The sequence below is a fragment of the Sorex fumeus genome, unplaced genomic scaffold (genome assembly GCF_029834395.1).
Source record: "Sorex fumeus unplaced genomic scaffold, SorFum_2.1 ptg000024l, whole genome shotgun sequence".
NCBI classification, from domain to species: domain Eukaryota; kingdom Metazoa; phylum Chordata; class Mammalia; order Eulipotyphla; family Soricidae; genus Sorex; species Sorex fumeus.
In genome coordinates this window covers 55870933-55888970 of record NW_026606081.1, presented here as the reverse complement: position 1 = coordinate 55888970, position 18038 = coordinate 55870933, and the positions used below count along the sequence as shown (strand labels likewise).

The window sequence follows — 18038 nt, the reverse complement described above, 5'->3', positions numbered from 1 at the left end:
CTGCAGGATTGGAAGCCCACAGAAACGTGTGAACATTTCTGTGACTGCATGAACTCACGCTCTCTCCCTCCCTCCCCCCTCTCTCTTTCTCTCTCTCCTGTGTTCCAAGAAGGCTTTAAGTGGGACTGGTCAACATCTAGTGACAACAGTCCTAGGTCACTTGCAACTGTTAGAGGAAAAAGACAAATGACAGACTCATGAAAGGACAGGGATATCACAGCGGGTAGGGCGTTTGCCTTGCACGCGGCCGACCCGGGTTCGATTCCCAGCATCCCATATGATCCCTCGAGCACCGCCAGGAGTAATTCCTGAGTGCAGCGCCAGGAGTAACCCACGTGTGTTATGTGTGTGACCCCCCCAAAAAAAAACAAAAACAAAAACAAAACAAACTCATAAAAGGATAATAGCCTTTTATTTCCTTTTCCACTCCAGGGGATGCTTCAAGTCAATCAGCAGCCATGCTCTTTCTATGCTCTAGAGCCACCTTCACTTCAAATCATTGCTCCAAACGCTGCGATGGTCACAATGCCCTGGGGCACGCCACTGCTGTCCAGCAGAAATCCTTTCCACCGCGATTACCCACAGTATGCTGGTGCGTCTCCTTAACCAGAACCCCATATCCATGGCTGTTCCAGTTAGCTGAGGTTTGTATTCTTAAGGCCGTGGCACCAGAGAGAAAAATTTCCCCTTCCTTCGGCCATTTCAGGAGCTCTCTGCCACCACACTTCACACTACCCTCTTGAAAATATAAAATGAGATTTACTTACTTTGGGTGAAAAACCTTACATCTTAATTATTAGGGAAAAATTATTCTGAGACTGAAAGGAACAATGATTTTAAACAAATTTTCACAGCTAGTTGCTATACCTTACACCTAATCACTTTTTTTTAAATGTAACTGCTTTAAAGGGAGGAAAAAAGAATGTTGTTTCACTTATATAAAAAATTCGCTTTGTAAGAAAGTATAGAAATGCCATTCTGCCAGATTGCCCTCTTTCTTCCATCCCAGTACACTTGTTATCTTAGTGAGGTCGCAATGGGTCTCATTTCTGCCTTAGAACTCTCTGGGTGACAAAGTAGACTTTTCAGAAACGTCACACGCTGCTCAGCTTCCTAACCCTGCACCGAGCAGACATGTGACTGGCCCGTCCCCATCCCAGTCTGAGCCTGGGAAGTCCCAGCAGCATCCTTCCCCATGCACAGGGGAGAGAATAAAGAATCCCCTTCCAGAGGGAAGAATCTAGTCTCAGGCTCCACCTTTAGGTCTCGTGTCTATACAGATCACATTATGGTGAATGTGTGTACAAACCCACTAAGACTGAATAGAAACTCCCTTTTCTTATCTTTTAAAATGTTGAGTGACAAGGAATTCTATAGGAATACTGCCTCATCTCCTCTCAAACTTTGAAAATAAGCCTCTATGCCCAGGCCATCCAACCTTCCAAACAAAAGCAAAAAACCCAACTATGCCTCTGAAGACTCTTTTCACGACAAAACTGTTGCAGGCTGGTAAGGCGACTGCTGTAGGAAATGACGCCAGATGACAGTGGGAAACAGCTGTGCTGCCTCTCACCGGCAAACAAACCTGCTCTCCTCCCCCCATAAGGTCATCAGAGAATGAAAAATCTGCCTGCAAACCACGCAGATTTCTGAATCGGCATTTACTATCTCCGCTAAGAAACTAAAATGTTTCTTAGCTTACAATTAAAAATATTCACAACACTCGGACTATTTTTTTGTGGCTGGACTTTTATGCCTTTGAGTTCAGACTCTAGCTACTATATAGCCAGGATGGATTTTAATGCTAACTTAGGTATAAAAGATTATCTCTGGGATCTGTCCATCTTCTATGGAAGTGCCATTGTTGTTGCCAGGGGAGCTGAAAAAGAAAAACATGGTCTTGCCAGCAGCCGGGGTCTCGTGCGCCACTTTCTTCAGCCCTTTGGTGCCATAGTGGGAATCCGGACCCTGAGGGAGAACAGAGCTCACTAGTACTTTGTATATTGTGAGGTGTTAGGAGCGCCTAATGATTGCATTTCCTTATTAAGCTGTACACTGTCATTTTACAAAAAAATAAAATGAAGCCTCTGGCCCAAAGCCATTAATGACTAAAACTACTGAACTCAGAGGGGCCGGGAGAGAGAACAGGGTGAAGGCGTGGATGTCCCTGATTTAATCCTCTGCACCGCATGGGGTACCCCAATCACGCAGGCAGGAGATAAGGTCAGAGAGATAGTACAATAGGTTAGGTGCTTGCTTAGTATGTAGTTGAACCAAGTTCAATCCCTGGCACACGATATAGTCCTCTGAGACCACCATGAGTGATCCCTGAGCGCAGAGCAGAGCCGACAGTAAGCCCTGAGCACAGCTGGGTGTGGCCCAAAGACAGACCAAACAAAACAACACAAAAACAAAGCAAACAAAAAAGCGTCTCAACAAGGGGCCTCAAGTGAAGAATCACCTCTTTGTGGCCAAGGACCCAGCACCCAGCTCCCTGCAATGCCTGTTCTTAAAAGGCCTGATCACCTTTCATCTCTGGATGGATCCCATGAGCACCCATGGAACATTCTAGGTGTCTCTTACCTTGAGTGTGGCGCAGGCGGTGTAGCAGGCATTGGGTAGGATCTCTATGGGCTCTTTGAACATGACCCGGAAAGTGTTTGCGGTTCCATCACAGCTGAATCCTGTATCATTCTGCCCCAGGGTCTGCTTTTTTTCATACTCAATGATCTGCGATTTTCAAGACAGACGGTAAAGTCAGACCGACTGAAACGAAGTCCCCCACTGCCAAGACTGAAGGGCCAAGGGACAGCAGAGCAGGACACTCTGTCTTTTGGGATCTTCCCACACAGGACCAAGTGGAGCATGGGGCCAGAGAGGGGTTCCTGGGGCCCTAGGAGAACTGAGCCTTTACTCCTTACTGCCAGCAGCAGAAAGCAATCCCAGGCAGAAGCAGATCCCGGTTCCACCTCCGCATAAGGCCTGCTGGGGTGGGGGGTGGGGGTGGGGCACACGCAGCAGGGGGCAGATACCAGAGCAGCTGGCAGGAACCAGACATTGGGCCCAAGCGCCTGTCCCGGAACAAGGAGTGGAGCTCTGGGACCAGGCATAGGAGCCCTGACGAGTTTCCTATGGCAAAGACAGCCCAGGTGGGGTATCAGTTCCATGAGGACCCTAATTTCCTGAAACTGTACTTTCCAGACTGACTGCAAAACAGAACTCTCTAGACTTAAAGTATTACCAACAGGTCTTCTGCCCCCTTTGATAATGACACAAAACACAGGTTCTGTTGAAGCAGTATCTCACTGTGGAAGGACGTTGCACCATGCAGGGGAAAGTGTACCTGGATGTTCACTTGATAGTCCGTGGGACCGTGAATAGATCCATATAAGCCAAACCCGACTATAGAGATTCTTCTATTAACTGTGAACCTGGAGCGGGAAGGCAGATATAAATCACGGGAGAACAGTTAAGCACTCTTTCTGAAACGTGTGTATCTGGGAAGACCTAGCTAGCTGGCCTTGTTAGAGGCTCATGGACTAGGCAGAACGCATCTGGCAAACAGAAATGATCTGAAAATGTTACCTGGGCTGGAGTGATAGCACAGTGGGTAGGGTGTTGCCTTGCACGCAGCTGAACCAGGTTCGATTCCTCCGCCCCTCGCAGAGAGCCCGGCAAGCTACCGAGAGTATCCCGCCCGCACAGCAAAGCCTGGCAAGCTATGCCCGAAACAGTAACGCGTCTCACAATAGAGATGTTACTGGTGCCCGCTCGAGCAAATCGATGAACAATGGGAGAACAGTGCTACAGTGCTACCTGGAACACCTAGTTGGCTTGGAAAAAGGAAAAGCACCCCTTTCTGATATCCTTGAAAATGTCTATTTAAAAATAAAACTTCTACCTTTTAACTCACTGAGAACACAAGTTTTCTGTGCATATATTTATTTACCTAAATACCCACTTGACTGCAATGATCATTTTCTTGGTGAGTCTAGTCCAAATGCCTGTGGGCCCCTATGAACAGCCAGGTTGCCTGGAGGCCTGAGGGGCAGCACCCGCCAGGCAGCCTGTGGGCGCGGGGAGGAGAGCAGTTCAGAGGCTAGCTTGGCCCTGAGGTGCAGCCTGAGGCAGAGCCAATGAGACAAGGGGCAGTATGGAGGGGTATAGTGGTAAGGAGGGGACAGGACCCCCACACAGAGAACAAGGTGAGTGGGTTTGGCCTTGCTCACAGCCCCCTTTCGAGAGGTGCGCCACTGGGCCCGACACTGGCTCCAAGGCATTTGGGAACCGCGGGTTCAATGCCCAGTGGCACTGGAAGCTGCCCCCCACACTGGGTCAGCAGTGGGCCTCCAATATGGCCCACAACCCCCGCCCCTAAAACACGACTTCTCTGTAGAAGAAAGTATTAGAAAGTGCAGCTAAAACCAACAGGAGGGAAGCTGGGCATCTCTGACTGTTGCTAGTGACCTGTCCAGGGGAGTGTTCTCTAGTCAGGAGCAGAGGGTTCCTAGGAACATAAAACCAAAGAAATCTGACAGGAACATATAGACAAATGTAACTTCTCCATAGAAAACAATAAAAGAGGGGCCGGAGTGATAGTATAGTGGGGAGGGTGTTTGCCTTATACATGGTTGACCCAGGTTTGATCCCTGATATCCCAAATGGTCCCCTGAGCACCACCAGGAATGATCCCTGAGTGCAAAGCCAGGAGTAACCTCTGAGCATCGCCACACGTGGCCCCAAAAAGCAAAACCAGAACAAAAACACAAACACAATTAAAAAGTAAAAGACTAATACTGATTTGCCATATCTGACTAAGCCCTAGCTGTTAGATAATCGAGGCTATTTACAGCTGCTGGATCACAATGCCACCAGGAACATCCTGACAGCTAAACTATTTAGCAGAACTGTAGCATTTTCATAAAGTGAATCTAAAGGAAATCTGCTACAGAAGGAGAAAAGTCATGGGGAAAATGGAAGGTATAGTCAATGATCAAATTGTTTTTGGGGAAGACATTTTATGCCAACAATAAAGATCATCTGTTTCTCTTCCTCTTATTAACCATAAATATTTCTGCTTCATTTTCTTGTTAGATACCGATTGTCTATTTCCCTTGATTATTAACGAAGTAAAGCATTTGTTTATAAACTTACTGTCTTGTATCTTTTTTTTTTTTTATGAACGACTCACTCCTAATTTTTTTCTGATGTCTTGTTCATGTGGATTTTCAAGGTGATGGTGTGGTCACGTTTTGTCAGTAATACCCACCAGAACAAAAACAAATTTGAGCTTCTTCCTTGCTTTCTCGTTATCTGAGATGTTGGATTTTCCGTACTCAGATTATTCCAGCACAAGTTGGGAAACACATTTCTCACCCTCACAATATTCACTTCTTACAGCACTTTGGTGACTTTTAAATTTGGGGGCTACACCTGGTAATGCTCAGGGCTTTCTCCTGGTTCTATACTTAGGGGTTAGGAATTGTTAATTAATTCACAGAAATTACTCCTGGTGGTGCTTGGGGGACCACACCGGATGCCAGGGATTGAAGCTGGGTGGGTCGCTTCTAAGACAAGCGCCCTCCTCACTGTAGTATCACTCTGGCCCCTGCTTGAGGAAACGGCCCATTCCTTGAACTCTGGTAAAACTCACCTGTTGAAAACCACCTTGTGGACAGTTCTCTGATACCTTTTAATTCCGTTCATGGGGACTGGTCTACTCAGGTTTTCCTCTTCAGTCAATTTTGATAATTTACTTTTGCCTATAAAATGATCCATTCCATCAACAGGTTCAATTTATTAGCACAGAGCAAATCCGGAAAGAAAATGAAAATTTCCTCACATATTATATATTCCTGTTATTCTTTTATTACCTTGCCAGATATTTATATATTTTGTTCGTCTTTTTAATGAACTAGCTTATGGATATTATCAGTTCTAGTATTTTATTTATATATTTCCTTTCTCATTTCTTCTGGTTCTGTCGCTACTCATTTTCAAGCCATTGGGACTGAATGCCTAAATCAATTATTTCTACTCTAACTTGCTGAGTGGAATGACTCGGGCATATTGCTCTGACGGCGCTTTGGCCTCATTCTGACAATTTCCACATCTAGAATTCTCTCTGCCAAAGATGACTAGAGAGCCCACAACTGCATTTTATTTATTTATTTATTTATTTATTTTTTAATTTAATTTTTTTCTTTTTTTTTCTATTTTTGCTTTTTGGGTCACACCCAGCAATGTACAGGGATTACTCCTGGTTCATGCACTCAGGAATTACTCCTGGCCGTGCTCAGGGGACTATATGGGATGCTGGGAATCAAACCCGGGTCGGTCTGCGTGCAAGGCAAACGCTCTACCCGCTGTGCTATCACTCCAGCCCCCACACCTGCATTTTAAATTTTCATTTGAATCCAGTGTTTCCTTGGGTCTTCTTTCCCTCAGCCCTCCAAGTGTTTCATTTTTGAGCAAACTTAACTTTCTAGTTTCATACAAAAGCGCAATTAAAATAGTGAAAATCCGAAAGCATAATTTACAAAAACCCATGGTTCTTCTCTATTAACAATGAACCTGAGAAAGCATAATGGAACAAAGGGAAATTCTTCTATTGTTTCACTACACGGAACATCTATCAAGGCTCTCTTTAATCCCACTCAAAGATTTTATAACTGTTTTTGTTCGTTTGTTTTGGGGCCACACCTGATGGTGCTCAGGGGACCACATGTCTGCGCAGGGGATGGACCCTGGGTCAGCCATGTGCAAGGCAAATGCTCTCACTACTGTACTACTGCTGGTCCCCGCGTTTTTATGAATTCACAGAGAAGCTTCCCAGGCAATGTCAATGCAAAGACGACCCTCTGACTGAGATGCAATAGTGCAACAGCCTGGTCCTGAGGCCGTGGACGGGGCAATGGCCCGCATGGCTGTACCTGATGCGGTCGCTGGTCCCGCTGTAGCCCCAGCGGCTCTCCACCTGCTGGAAGCGGTTGATGCAGCATTCCTTGCCCCGCAGGCAGCAGCGCGGCCGGTCGATGTAGTCTACGCGTGGCTTGGGGTTGACGGTGAAGTGCAGGAAGAGGCTGACCACCTCTCGGTCCGTCAGGATTCCTGACTGCGCAGGGCCTGGGAAACAAAGGCCTGGTTCGATCTAAGTGCTCACCTTGTTCCCTGACTCCGGTACGCTGTGAGGGGCCCAGCCAGAACACACAACCAATGAGGCAGAAAGAAAAACAACTGCATGTCACTGAAGCCTAAATCTAAACTGATAGGAAACTGTGGCTCTTGGGGCTAGAGTGATAGTACAGCAGATAGGGCATTTACCTTGCATGCGGCTGACCTGGGTTCGATTCCCAGCATCCCATATGGTTCCCTGAGCACCGCCAGGAGTAATTCTTTTTTTTTTTTTTTTTGGTCACACCCGGCAATGCACAGGGGTTACTCCTGGCTCTGCACTCAGGAATTACTCCTGATGGTACTCAGGGGACCATATGGGATGCTGGGAATCGAACTCAGGTCGGCCGCGTGCAAGGCAAACACCCTACCCTCTGTGCTATCACTCCAGCCCCAGGAGTAATTCTTGAGTGCAAAGCCAGGAATAACCCCTGTGCATTGCTGGGTGTGATCCCCCCAAAAAGCAAAAAATACATATATAAAAGCCCAAAACAACAACAACAACAATAAAAAAAAACAAACCCCCCCCCCAAAAAAAAACCCCACAAAAACCAAAAAATTCTGGCTCTCCTACTGAACTTCCCCCTGCCCCTCCCCTAAAGAACACTCTCTATTCAGAGCCCAGCGTAGTGGGCTGGGGGCGAGCACTCACTAGGTCCTCTACCCCGCCAGCAGCACCACAGATGTAACCCCAAACTAAGAGGACAGAAAGCAAAAAAAGTAAGCTCAAGATTCAGAGAGCATCACTAGTGAACAACCCCCCAGATCATCTGAGGGAGGAAACACCCAACCCTCTAGTCCTGAACACACAGGACTAGAAATCTTCACTCACTCTGGAACGTGGCCATAACCATTTCAGAGACTGGAGCAATAGCACAGCGGGTAGGGCATTTGCCTTGCACACAGCCAACCAGGGTTCGATTCCCAGCATCCCATGTGGTCCCCTGAGCACCGCCAGGGGTAATTCCTGAGTACAGAGCTAGGAGTAACCCCTGTGCATCGCTAGGTGTGACCCAAAAAGAAAAAAAAAAATCTGACCATTTCATTGCAAGGAAGGAAAAGCAGAGAGCAGTCTTAACTGTTTTTTTGAGCCACACCTACTGGTGCTCAGGGCTTACCCTTGGCCCTGTGGTCAGGGATCACTCCTAGTGGGCTTGGGGTGATCATCGGGGGTACCTGGAATCGAACTCAGGTGGGGTGCATCAAGGCAAGTGCCCTACCCTCTGTGCTCTGGTTCTGGCCCCAGGGAAATTCACTTTACTGTGGTATTTGCTTTATTATGTGGTCTGGACTAACCAGGCAGGCTCTCTGGGAGGGGAGGGAAGGAGGGGGTGGTTGGGGGGTCTGTACAAAAATGCTCTTTAAAAATTATTGTTATTAGGCCACAATCAATCTTTGCGCCACAACTGCCACTGGCTGGGGTGGAATCCCTGCTCTTGCACCCACGATCACCAGACATAACACCGAAACAAAAGAACATCAAATCCATGTGGGGCAAGTGTTTAGGATAGGCACAGTCCGGCAACAACGCTCACCTGCCGCAAATTCTTCGATGGTCATCAGTGGGAAGCGGATCAAGGACAGAGCCTTCCCCAGAACCTTCTGCTTGTTCCCGAACGTCACCGGCAGCTGTTGTCGTTGGCATTCCGCCTCCGCCCACCGCACAACAGCTCCAAACAGGCGACTTTCTCGGATGCTGAGTGTGTCTCTCTCAAGAACCGCACAGAGCGTGTCTGGGGAACAGATGAGTGACGGCATAGCACTGACACACTTCCGGGGCACAGTGAGACCGAGACGTAACTTGTCTCGACTTTTGTAAACGGTCACAATAAAAGCCTTGATTGACAATCCAACCCTTTCAATGGGACTTTTAGGTGGGCATTAAAGCCAGGGCCATGCACCCTAGGGAGGTTCCCTCCCAGAGCCACAGCCCCACCCAACACCCTGATTAATAGTAAAGATTGTTCTAAGGGCTGAAGAGCTAGGACAGGGGCTGAGGCACTAGCCTAACAGGTAGCGAACTCCAGCTCGAGACCCTGCACAGAGCCAGGAGCCATCCCAGAGCCTCCCACGAAGGACTCTGAGCACAGAGCCAGGAGCCAGCCCCAAGCCCCCAGGAGGAACCCTGAGCACAGAGCTGGGAGCCAGCCTTGAGCCCCCAGGAGGGACTTTGAGCACAGAGCTGGGAGATAGCCTCAAGCCCCTAGGAGGGACCCTGCACAGAACCAGGAGCCAGCCCTGAGCACCCCAGCCCAGGAGGGACCCTGAGCAGAGCTAGGAGCCAGCCCCGAGCCCCCCAGGAGGAACCCCTTTCTCCTGTGAGGACACAACCCCATGCAGGACTCACCTCTGTCGATGTCTGTGAAGCCCTCGGCACTGATGGCGTCCACCGTGCTCTTATCTATGGTGTCCAGACATAGACTAGCCAGCTGAGGCTCATCAAACAACCGAGCCTAAACACACACACAGACGCTCCTTTACTGCCCCAGCCAGGCTGCCTTTGGGCTGCACAAATTCAAATGACTATAAACAGTTACAAGGGCTAATTACGGGAAGACGCCAACTTAAAACACAATTACTGCGGCTCTGCTTTCTCCACATTCCATTCCACCAGCAGAAGCAGAAAGCCAGCACAGATACTCACAGAGATAACGGAGCCACCAACCACTAACAACCTATCATCTTACCTCAGAGCCTCCATACCCAAGGTCTCCTTCCTCACACTCATCCCTGGTCGGGCCCTCAGCTGGGTAAGGTCTCACCCGGGTTTCCAGAGGAGAGATGATCTGACTTGCCTAAGACCACCCGCATCTCAGGAGCACACGCGCACAAATAGCAAATATTCTTGTTTTCTTTTTATTTTGGGGACCACACCTAGCAGTGCTCAGGGGGGACCATATGTGGTGCTGACCAGGAATGAAGCCTGGTCAGCCACATGCAGGGCAGCAAGGGCCCAACCCGCCGTGCTATCACCCCAGGCCCGTTTTCCATTTTGAAATATCTAAGCAAAAATTGAGTCCAACAACGAGGATGATACAGAAAGTTTATGTGATGGCGTATTACACTCGAGAACAGATCGTCTGTGACCATACACGACAGGGATTCTGTAAACTTGATCAAAAGACAAAAGAAGCCAGAGCGCATATTGTTGGATCCCAGTGGCTGATCAGGATTCCAAAAGCCAGAAATGGAGTTTGTATTACATGCTTAATCAGGCTGCACATTTTACAGAAACAACCAACCAAGTTAAAAAGGCAGAGGGTGGGGTCCAAGCTCAAACCTAATGTTTGAAGCCATCGCCCGAGGGGAGAAGCGTGGGCATGCCCCAAGCATCGTCCTGCTGGTGGGTCACTGCTGCTCCCAGACAGACAATGAGGTAGAAGCTGACACAGGCGGAAGTGGCCCGACAGACACGGGCCACTGCCATGGCTGGGCACTTTCTTCCATTCTAAAGACCAACTCTCTCTCAAGGGTCCATGGCTCAGATACTGCGAACAACTGGCAAACATTCCTGAATAGGTACCAGCAGCGGGCGGGGAGGGGAGGGAGCAGCAGACACAGGGGCTTTAAGCAGCCACAGGCTGCAGGTACTTGTGGCCGCTATGAAACATCCCGCTGAGCTCAGGAAACCAGGAGGTACCAGGGTGGCAGCTCTGTGGCAAAATCTGTGCTCCGGCCGCTATGCTGCTCACCTGGCCAACAGCTCACCTTCCCCATGTAAGAGGGCACTCAAACGTGTCTGAGAACATGCCCAGATGATGCACCGAGCTTGCTGACACTAATGTATGTGCTTGCTTACACTAAGTTCAAAAAAGAAATGTTAGCCATAAGGGCAAAATCACATCAATACAATAAACATAAGCTCAGCTTTATCTACTTTGCCCTTAGTATTTTCTTAGACTTCAGGCTGAGGGCTGGAATAACAGTACACCGGGAAGGGTGCGTTTGCCTTGCACATGGCTGTCCTGGGTTCCACCCCAGCATCCCACATGGTCCCTGAGCACCCACCAGGAGTGACCTCTGAGAACACGGCCAGGAGCAAGCCCTGAGCACCTCCAAGTATAGACCCAAATTTTAAAACAAAACAAATCAAAACAAAAAACCCCGGGGGACTAAAAACGAATTTTGAATCTGCAGAAAAAAACAACTATTTGTCAGCTTCTCACCCATTGTCTCTTTCATTCTACCCTTTTCTCTTCACTCACACACTCCCTGTACTGATACAGAAGTGGGGAACAGTCTCTGTCTTAGCTCACAGAGGGTTCGCTGAGGATGCAGTGAAGTCACAGGCACAAATAGCCAGTGTTGACCATGCAAGCACCCACGCGTGTGCTTCTGAGGGGCTGTCTGAGCTGAAGAAGGGACAGCAGTGCCTTTGCACTCCGGAAGCTCGGGCGTCACAGCAGCCACTGACTCCATCTTCCTCCAGCATCTGGACACTTCCCCTTCCTGCACTGGGGTTTGTTCTGGGGCCACATGGCAGGGAGCTGGGGAGGGGGTGGGGGGTGGGTGGGGGCTGCATGCAGGGACAGAACAAGGGCCCGTGTTCAGCCCCAGGAGCTTTTATAAATAGGAAAAGTGAGAGCATTCTTCACTAGGCAACTCAATTTCATCCTTGTGTCCACATGGAAGTCCATTTCCCACTGAAACTAGGAAAAATGATCCACTTCCAAGAGTCCTGATCCAGAGCAGCTGTTTCTTAGTCACACACACATCACATGGGCAGCAAAGTGAGTCTGGTTTCTGGAGATGGTCCCCAGCAGTCTGTCCCCACACATGGGTCAGTGTCTGAGAGGAGGCGATGGGAGGCCTCTCCAGGAACCAGTCCTTGGACAAGCAGAGGTTTCACGAGTCCATCCAGGGCTGATTCACATGACTCACCAAAAGTAACTTTGGACCGGTACTGAGGTCTCTGTCTGCTTTTTTACTGGGACTTGAACTTGCCACTCCGGGTCCCGAGTGTGGGCACCCCAGGTTTCTGCTCCAGCCACCCCTCACCCAGCTCCTAATGCAGCCCAGACTCAACCAAGCTTGTCATCAGAGCCCCTTGGCCAGTATTCTCCCAAGGGTCAACTTCCTTCCTATTTGTTAAATTTGCCCTGCTGGAGACTGAACTTGGCCCCTTCAGGCTCTGGGCACAGCAGGAACCACATGCTGTGCTCCAGCCTTAAGAAGCAGCCCCATGGCAGACATGGAGAGGCAAGGCCCCCTACGTCCTCAGCTTGGCCCTCTTGGTGCCTGGATTCTAAGGTCATGTGACCTGACATGTCTCCCTACACGAGAGATGGCCGAGACACGGGGACGGCACAGGTCTGACCCGTGGGGACCCCCTCCCACTTGGTTCCGCATACACAGGGTCACCCAACCACCGAGGCTGGCTGGTCCAATCCAACTCCACAGAGGAGGGAACGAAGACCCTGCGTCCCTTCCTGAAGTGTGAAGTTCCATACTAGGACGGGTCCTCCACATCCTTCTGGAAAGACCTTGGCAAAGACCTTGGCATGCTTCCTCACCTGGGTCAGGAGCATGAAGGCGTTATCTGCCCGGAGGTGTTTGGTAAGAAATTCCACGCAGTGTGCCTCCAGGGCAGGGACTGCGTACTTCTTGGCAGTGTAGAGGGTGGTCATGACCGTCTCTGGGCCAATCTGAACCTCATCTGAATACAGAAACCTGAAAAGCAACCGGGAGGCCGCAGACAAGTCAGGATGGCGTCAGGGTTTGGATTCTTACTGGAGGAATCTCCGTGCAACCTCCCCTCCCCACCCCCAATCCGCACCAGATCCTCCGGGACCAGACCTCCCTCCTACCTGTGTCTCTTTGCCTCATCCTCACTCAGTTCCGTGGCAGGAAGCCCATTATCACACATAGGGGCGAGCAATGTAGCCTGCACCATGGGCAAGAGGCTTCTCAGTGCCCAGGGCGGTCATTCATGAGGGTCCACACTCCCAGGGTCAGTCATCACTTCCTGACCCTGCCACATCCAGGCAACCTCTCAGCTCATCCCTGAGCACTGCTGGGGGTGGGGGTGGGGGTGAAAAATAAACTAAATGATGGGCTGGAGCACAGGTGTCATCACAGGTGGGGGTCAGCCCCCAGCACGACAGGGTCCCAAGCAGAGCACTGGACTGGGAAAAGCAATACAGCGCCAAGAACACAGAAGGAGCTGCTAGGAGGCCTGAGGCTGAGGTCCAGACTCGAGGCTTCTGTCCATTCTACTGGTTCCGGGTGCCACGTCCAACCTCCCAGATTCATCTCGGGATGAATCCACGTGACTCCACGGATTATTAACAGGTCTAATTTATTGGGGCCACCTCTGGCTTCCTGATCATATGATGACGCTGCTTTTTAATTGTGTCATTTCCGAGCTACAATCCTTTATGGCCCCCATGTTTGCACTTCTGGGCTCTGTTGCCACCCAGTATCAACACCCGGGAGGGAATGAGCTCAGCTGAGGTCTGTGAGGTCAGTTACTCACATGTGGGTTTGCAGTTTTTCTAACTTAAAATCAAGACGTGGCCTTGTCATTTACGTTTTCAGTTCGCCTGGCTGTAACCTGAGTTTTCTTTGTGAGAATGACAGAGGAACGTGGGAATACTGTGATGACATATTTTATTTTCCTTTCCTCGGGAATAGTCCATGAGAGCTGAGATGGATGCTTTGAAATACTGAGAATCCTGGGCTGGAGCAATAGCACAGAGGGTAGGGCATCTGCCTTGCACAGGGCGGACCCGGGTTCGATTCCCAGCATCCCATATGGTCCCCTGAGCACCGCCAGGGGTAATTCCGGAGTGCAGAGCCAGGAGGAACCCCTGTGCATTGCCGGGTGTGACTCAAAAAGCAAAAATAAAAAAAAAATACTGAGAACCGTGGCCAATAGTTTCATTTGGGGGCTTTGGTTTGAATTTTGGCCGGGCTTGGGCTTGGGGGCGGGAACCACGGCCCAGCTAGTCTTTAAATCTCTACAGGACGCCTGTCACACGCCAGAGGGGAGTCAAAGTTCTTCAAAGGGCGTGAACCCTGTGGGGTCCTGTCCACCCCCAGCCCCTTTCTTTCTCTGGCCACAGGGACCCGGGCTGAATCCCGGCCCCGGCTCCCGCTTGGCCTCTCCAGGCAGCGCACAGCCCCTCGGGGGCTTCGGGCGCGGTCCGCTGCTGACCACGCGATGACCGGATCAAACACCCGATCCGAGTCCAGCCCGCGCCAGCCCGACAAGACGCTCCCACAGCCCGCGCGCCCCCGACCGGATCCGCGAGCGGGACGGACCCCAGAACGGACACCGTTACCGCGGGAGCACCCGTGTCCGCCGCCGGCAGCGTCCGCGGACGGACGCGCGGAGGGACCACTCGGCAGTGAGAACGGGGGGGCCGGGGGCGAGCCGAGGACCACCACCACGGCCGCGAGGGACCCCCACCCCGGGCGCCTAGTTCTGGGGACCATCTGGCCCCCACGCGATGCCCAGGGGTCGGGGCGGCCCGACCACCCCTCCCCGCGCACGCACCGGGAGACTCCCGCCCGCCGTCCCTGCCCCGAGGAAGCCGACGGGCCGCGGGGGGGCCGCGACCGCCCGAGTCCACCGAGCGCGCGGCCACGCCAGGACCCACGCGCCGGCCGGGGGGCGCGGCGGCGGCGGGGGGCCCGGGCGACGTCGGGCCGCGGAAGCGCAGGCCGCTGCGGGAGGAGCCCCGCGCCGCGCCGCTCACCGCAGCAGCGCCAGGAAGGCGGCGGGCTCCACGTCGGGCAGCTCGATCTCGGCCGACGTGGTGGCCATCCCGCCGTTGAACATGGCGTCGAAGACGGCGCTGCCGGCCGCCAGCACGAAGCGGTGCGCGGGCACGCGCGGGGGCGCCCCCGCGGCCGCCGCGCCCCGGCCCTTGCCCAGCACGAAGCGCACGTCGCTCAGCAGCTCCGAGTTGAAGAGGAAGGCGAAGCGCTCCTTGAGCGACGCCTTGGTCGCCTGCCAGTTGTACAGCGGCTCCCGCGGCAGCAGCGCGCCCGCCGCCGCCTCGCCGCCGCCGCCCGCGCCCGCCTCCGCCGCGCCCGCCGGACCCAGCGCGGCCATGGCTCGCCGCGGCGGCCGGACTAGCCACAGCGCCGCCCCCGCCGCCCCGCCGCCAGCACGGCCCGGCCCGGCCCGCGCCGCGCTTCCGGAAGGCCGCTTCCGGGGGCCGCGCGCCCCGCCCCGCCCCGATCGCCCCGCCCCGCCCCGATCGCCCCGCCCCCGCGGCCGCGCGCCCCGCCCCGCCCCGATCGCCCCGCCCCCGAGGCCGCGCGCCCCGCCCCGCCCCGATCGCCCCGCCCCGGAGGCCGCGCGCCCCGCCCCGCCCCGCTCGCCCCGCCCCCGAGGTCGCTCGCCCCGCCCCGATCGCCCCGCCCCCGCGGCCGCGCGCCCCGCCCCGATCGCCCCGCCCCCGCGGCCGCGCGCCCCGCCCCGCCCCGATCGCCCCGCCCCCGAGGCCGCGCGCCCCGCCCCGCCCCCGAGGCCGCGCGCCCCGCCCCGCCCCGATCGCCCCGCCCCCGAGGCCGCGCGCCCCGCCCCGCCCCGATCGCCCCGCCCCCGAGGCCGCGCGCCCCGCCCCGATAGCCCCGCCCCCGAGGTCGCTCGCCCCGCCCCGATCGCCCCGCCCCCGCGGCCGCGCGCCCCGCCCCGCCCCGATCGCCCCGCCCCCGCGGCCGCGCGCCCCGCCCCGCCCCGATCGCCCCGCCCCCGAGGCCGCGCGCCCCGCCCCGCCCCGATCGCCCCGCCCCCGCGGCCGCGCGCCCCGCCCCGCCCCGATCGCCCCGCCCCCGAGGCCGCGCGCCCCGCCCCGATCGCCCCGCCCCCGAGGCCGCGCGCCCCGCCCCGCCCCGATCGCCCCGCCCCCGAGATCGCGCGCCCCGCCCCGATCGCCCCGCCCCCGCGGCCGCCCGCCCCGCCCCGATCGCCCCGCCCCCGAGGTCGCTCGCCCCGCCCCCGCGGCCGCGCGCCCCGCCCCGCCCCGCCCCCGAGGCCGCGCGCCCCGCCCCGCCCCCGAGGCCGCGCGCCCCGCCCCGCCCCGCCCCGATCGCCCCGCCCCCGAGGCCGCGCGCCCCGCTCCGCCCCGCCCCCGCGCGCCCCGCCCCCGCTACCGCGCGCCCCGCCCCGCCCCGCGCGCCCCCGCCGCCCCCGCCGCCCCCGCCCCGCGCGCGCCCCCGCCTCCCGGCCTGTGCGCGCCCCTGCCCTGCCGGGAGCGCGCCTGCCGGGGTCTGGCCCCAGCGGGGCGAGACGCTGCCACCCGTGACCCTGTATCTCACGCACCACAGTCCCCAGTTCTCTGGGCGGGCACCACGCAAGACCCCAGGTTCACTATCGAGGTGGAAGGAATGCAGGACCCTCTGGATTGGGGTGTCCGGAAGCTTTCCTCCCAGCCCCCTCCAGATAATGAGCAGGTCACCACTCCTGGTAACAGTCCCCAGAGCCGAGCCAGGGACTCCAGGGACCTCATTCTGTCCTGGGAGCTCAGAAACTTCTCCTGGCCTGTTCCTGACCCCCATCTTCTGTGCTCTACACTGCACTGTGCAAACCTCACCCGGCCCTGAAGTAAAAGGCACCCCGAAGTCACCACCCGCCACTCAACCCCACAGCCCAGGGTTTTAGAGGAGCAGGATAGTAGACGAGACTGGGGGGCCGGAGGGAACCTACAGAGCTTAAGGCATTTACCCAGGTTTGATCCCCGGCACCTCACAGGGTCCCCCAAGCCCGCCAGAAGTGATTCTGAGTGCAGAGCCAGGAATAAGCCCGGGGCACTGCTGGGTGTGGCCCGAAAACCAAATACAGAAATACAGGGAAGTGTGTGGTAGCCTTGTTCGCAACAAAGGCTCATGGGACCATCACTCAGTATGGACAGTGGAGGCTTGGGGAAACGTCCATGGGACTGGAGGGAAAGAAGAAAACCACCCTAATAGGGTGAATCCTGGTTTTGAGATGCAGGGTCCGGGAGAGGAACAGCAGCATTCTCTCGGGTGCTGGTCACTGGGAGGGTCCAGCCCTTCACATCTTGTTTTAGCTCGCCAATCCCGTGGAACCAACCAGGTCAAAACCAACCAAGGTTGGTCTTTCCTCTTTGTAAACTGTGGTGTGGAGAGATGGGGGGGGGGGGGGAGTCAGCTGGCATGGCTGAATGGAGGGTGGAGGGTCAGGCTTCCTCCCAGCCAGAACATTTGCTGGGGATTTCCACCCCTCCCAGTACTGGGAGATTTATTTCTCCCGGCGCCCAGCCCAGCCCTGGGGAGCGTCTCTTCCTGGGTCCCAGCTTGGCAAGCAGCCAGGCACCTGCCTTGAGGATACTGGGACAGTGCTGGGAGCTTCTATATTTGTTCTGGAATCTTGCTGAGGACATACCTACTCGGTGACAGCGAGTGACACCGCGTCCCTTTACACGATCAGGCAGAGTTCCTCTGACCAACTGGTCTGCTGCGTCTTACGGACACTGAGGCTGTCACTGCTGCTTCTGTTGGCCTCCTTGCTGTGGTTGCTTGGAAACTAGGCAGCTGGGCCCGCTTGTCTCCACACTGGCCCTGCCTGCTCTATCACTTCTCCTGTGTATATTCTTAACTTCCTTTATCTCGTATACTCTTCTGGTCCTGTCCTGTGACCCCCACCTTCCTCCTTGGGTTTTTGGGCTACACCCAGTGATGCTCAGTTTACTCCTCTGCACTCAGGAATCATTCCTGGTGGTGCTCAGGTTACCATATGGGGTGCTGGGGATTGAACCCAGATGGGCCATGTGCAAGGTGAGTGCCCTCCCTATTGGACTGCCTCTCCAGCCCCCAGTTTCCACAGTTTTTTAATTTTATCAGTCATCTGTGGGGGGCCTGGCTCTGCCTGAGGTGTTAGAACACAGCCACCA

At 54.6% G+C, this 18038-nt stretch overlaps 1 protein-coding gene across 1 annotated transcript; it reads right to left on the bottom strand.

Annotated features, from left to right (window-relative positions):
* Positions 1-393: 393 nt before the first annotated feature.
* BTBD1 (BTB domain containing 1) lies at positions 394-15318 on the bottom strand. Its single transcript, XM_056114376.1, has 8 exons — positions 14874-15318; positions 12687-12843; positions 9521-9626; positions 8709-8906; positions 6933-7125; positions 3344-3431; positions 2584-2730; positions 394-1968 (listed from the first exon to the last, which is right to left on the bottom strand). The coding sequence occupies exons 1-8, from the start codon at positions 15230-15232 to the stop codon at positions 1810-1812; spliced, it is 1407 nt and encodes a 468-aa protein (XP_055970351.1). The 5' UTR covers positions 15233-15318; the 3' UTR covers positions 394-1809.
* Positions 15319-18038: the final 2720 nt, after the last annotated feature.

Bases quoted from the DNA above. Each gene is read 5' to 3' on its own strand.
- BTBD1 (XM_056114376.1), bottom strand. From the start codon at position 15,232: ATGGCCGCGCTGGGTCCGGCGGGCGCGGCGGAGGCGGGCGCGGGCGGC. The intron at 12,844-14,873 runs GTGAGCGGCGCG...GTTGCTTTTCAG, and splicing joins GCCTTCCTGGCGCTGCTGCG to GTTTCTGTATTCAGATGAGG. The intron at 8,907-9,520 runs GTGAGTCCTGCA...TCTGTTCCCCAG, and splicing joins CTTCACAGACATCGACAGAG to ACACGCTCTGTGCGGTTCTT.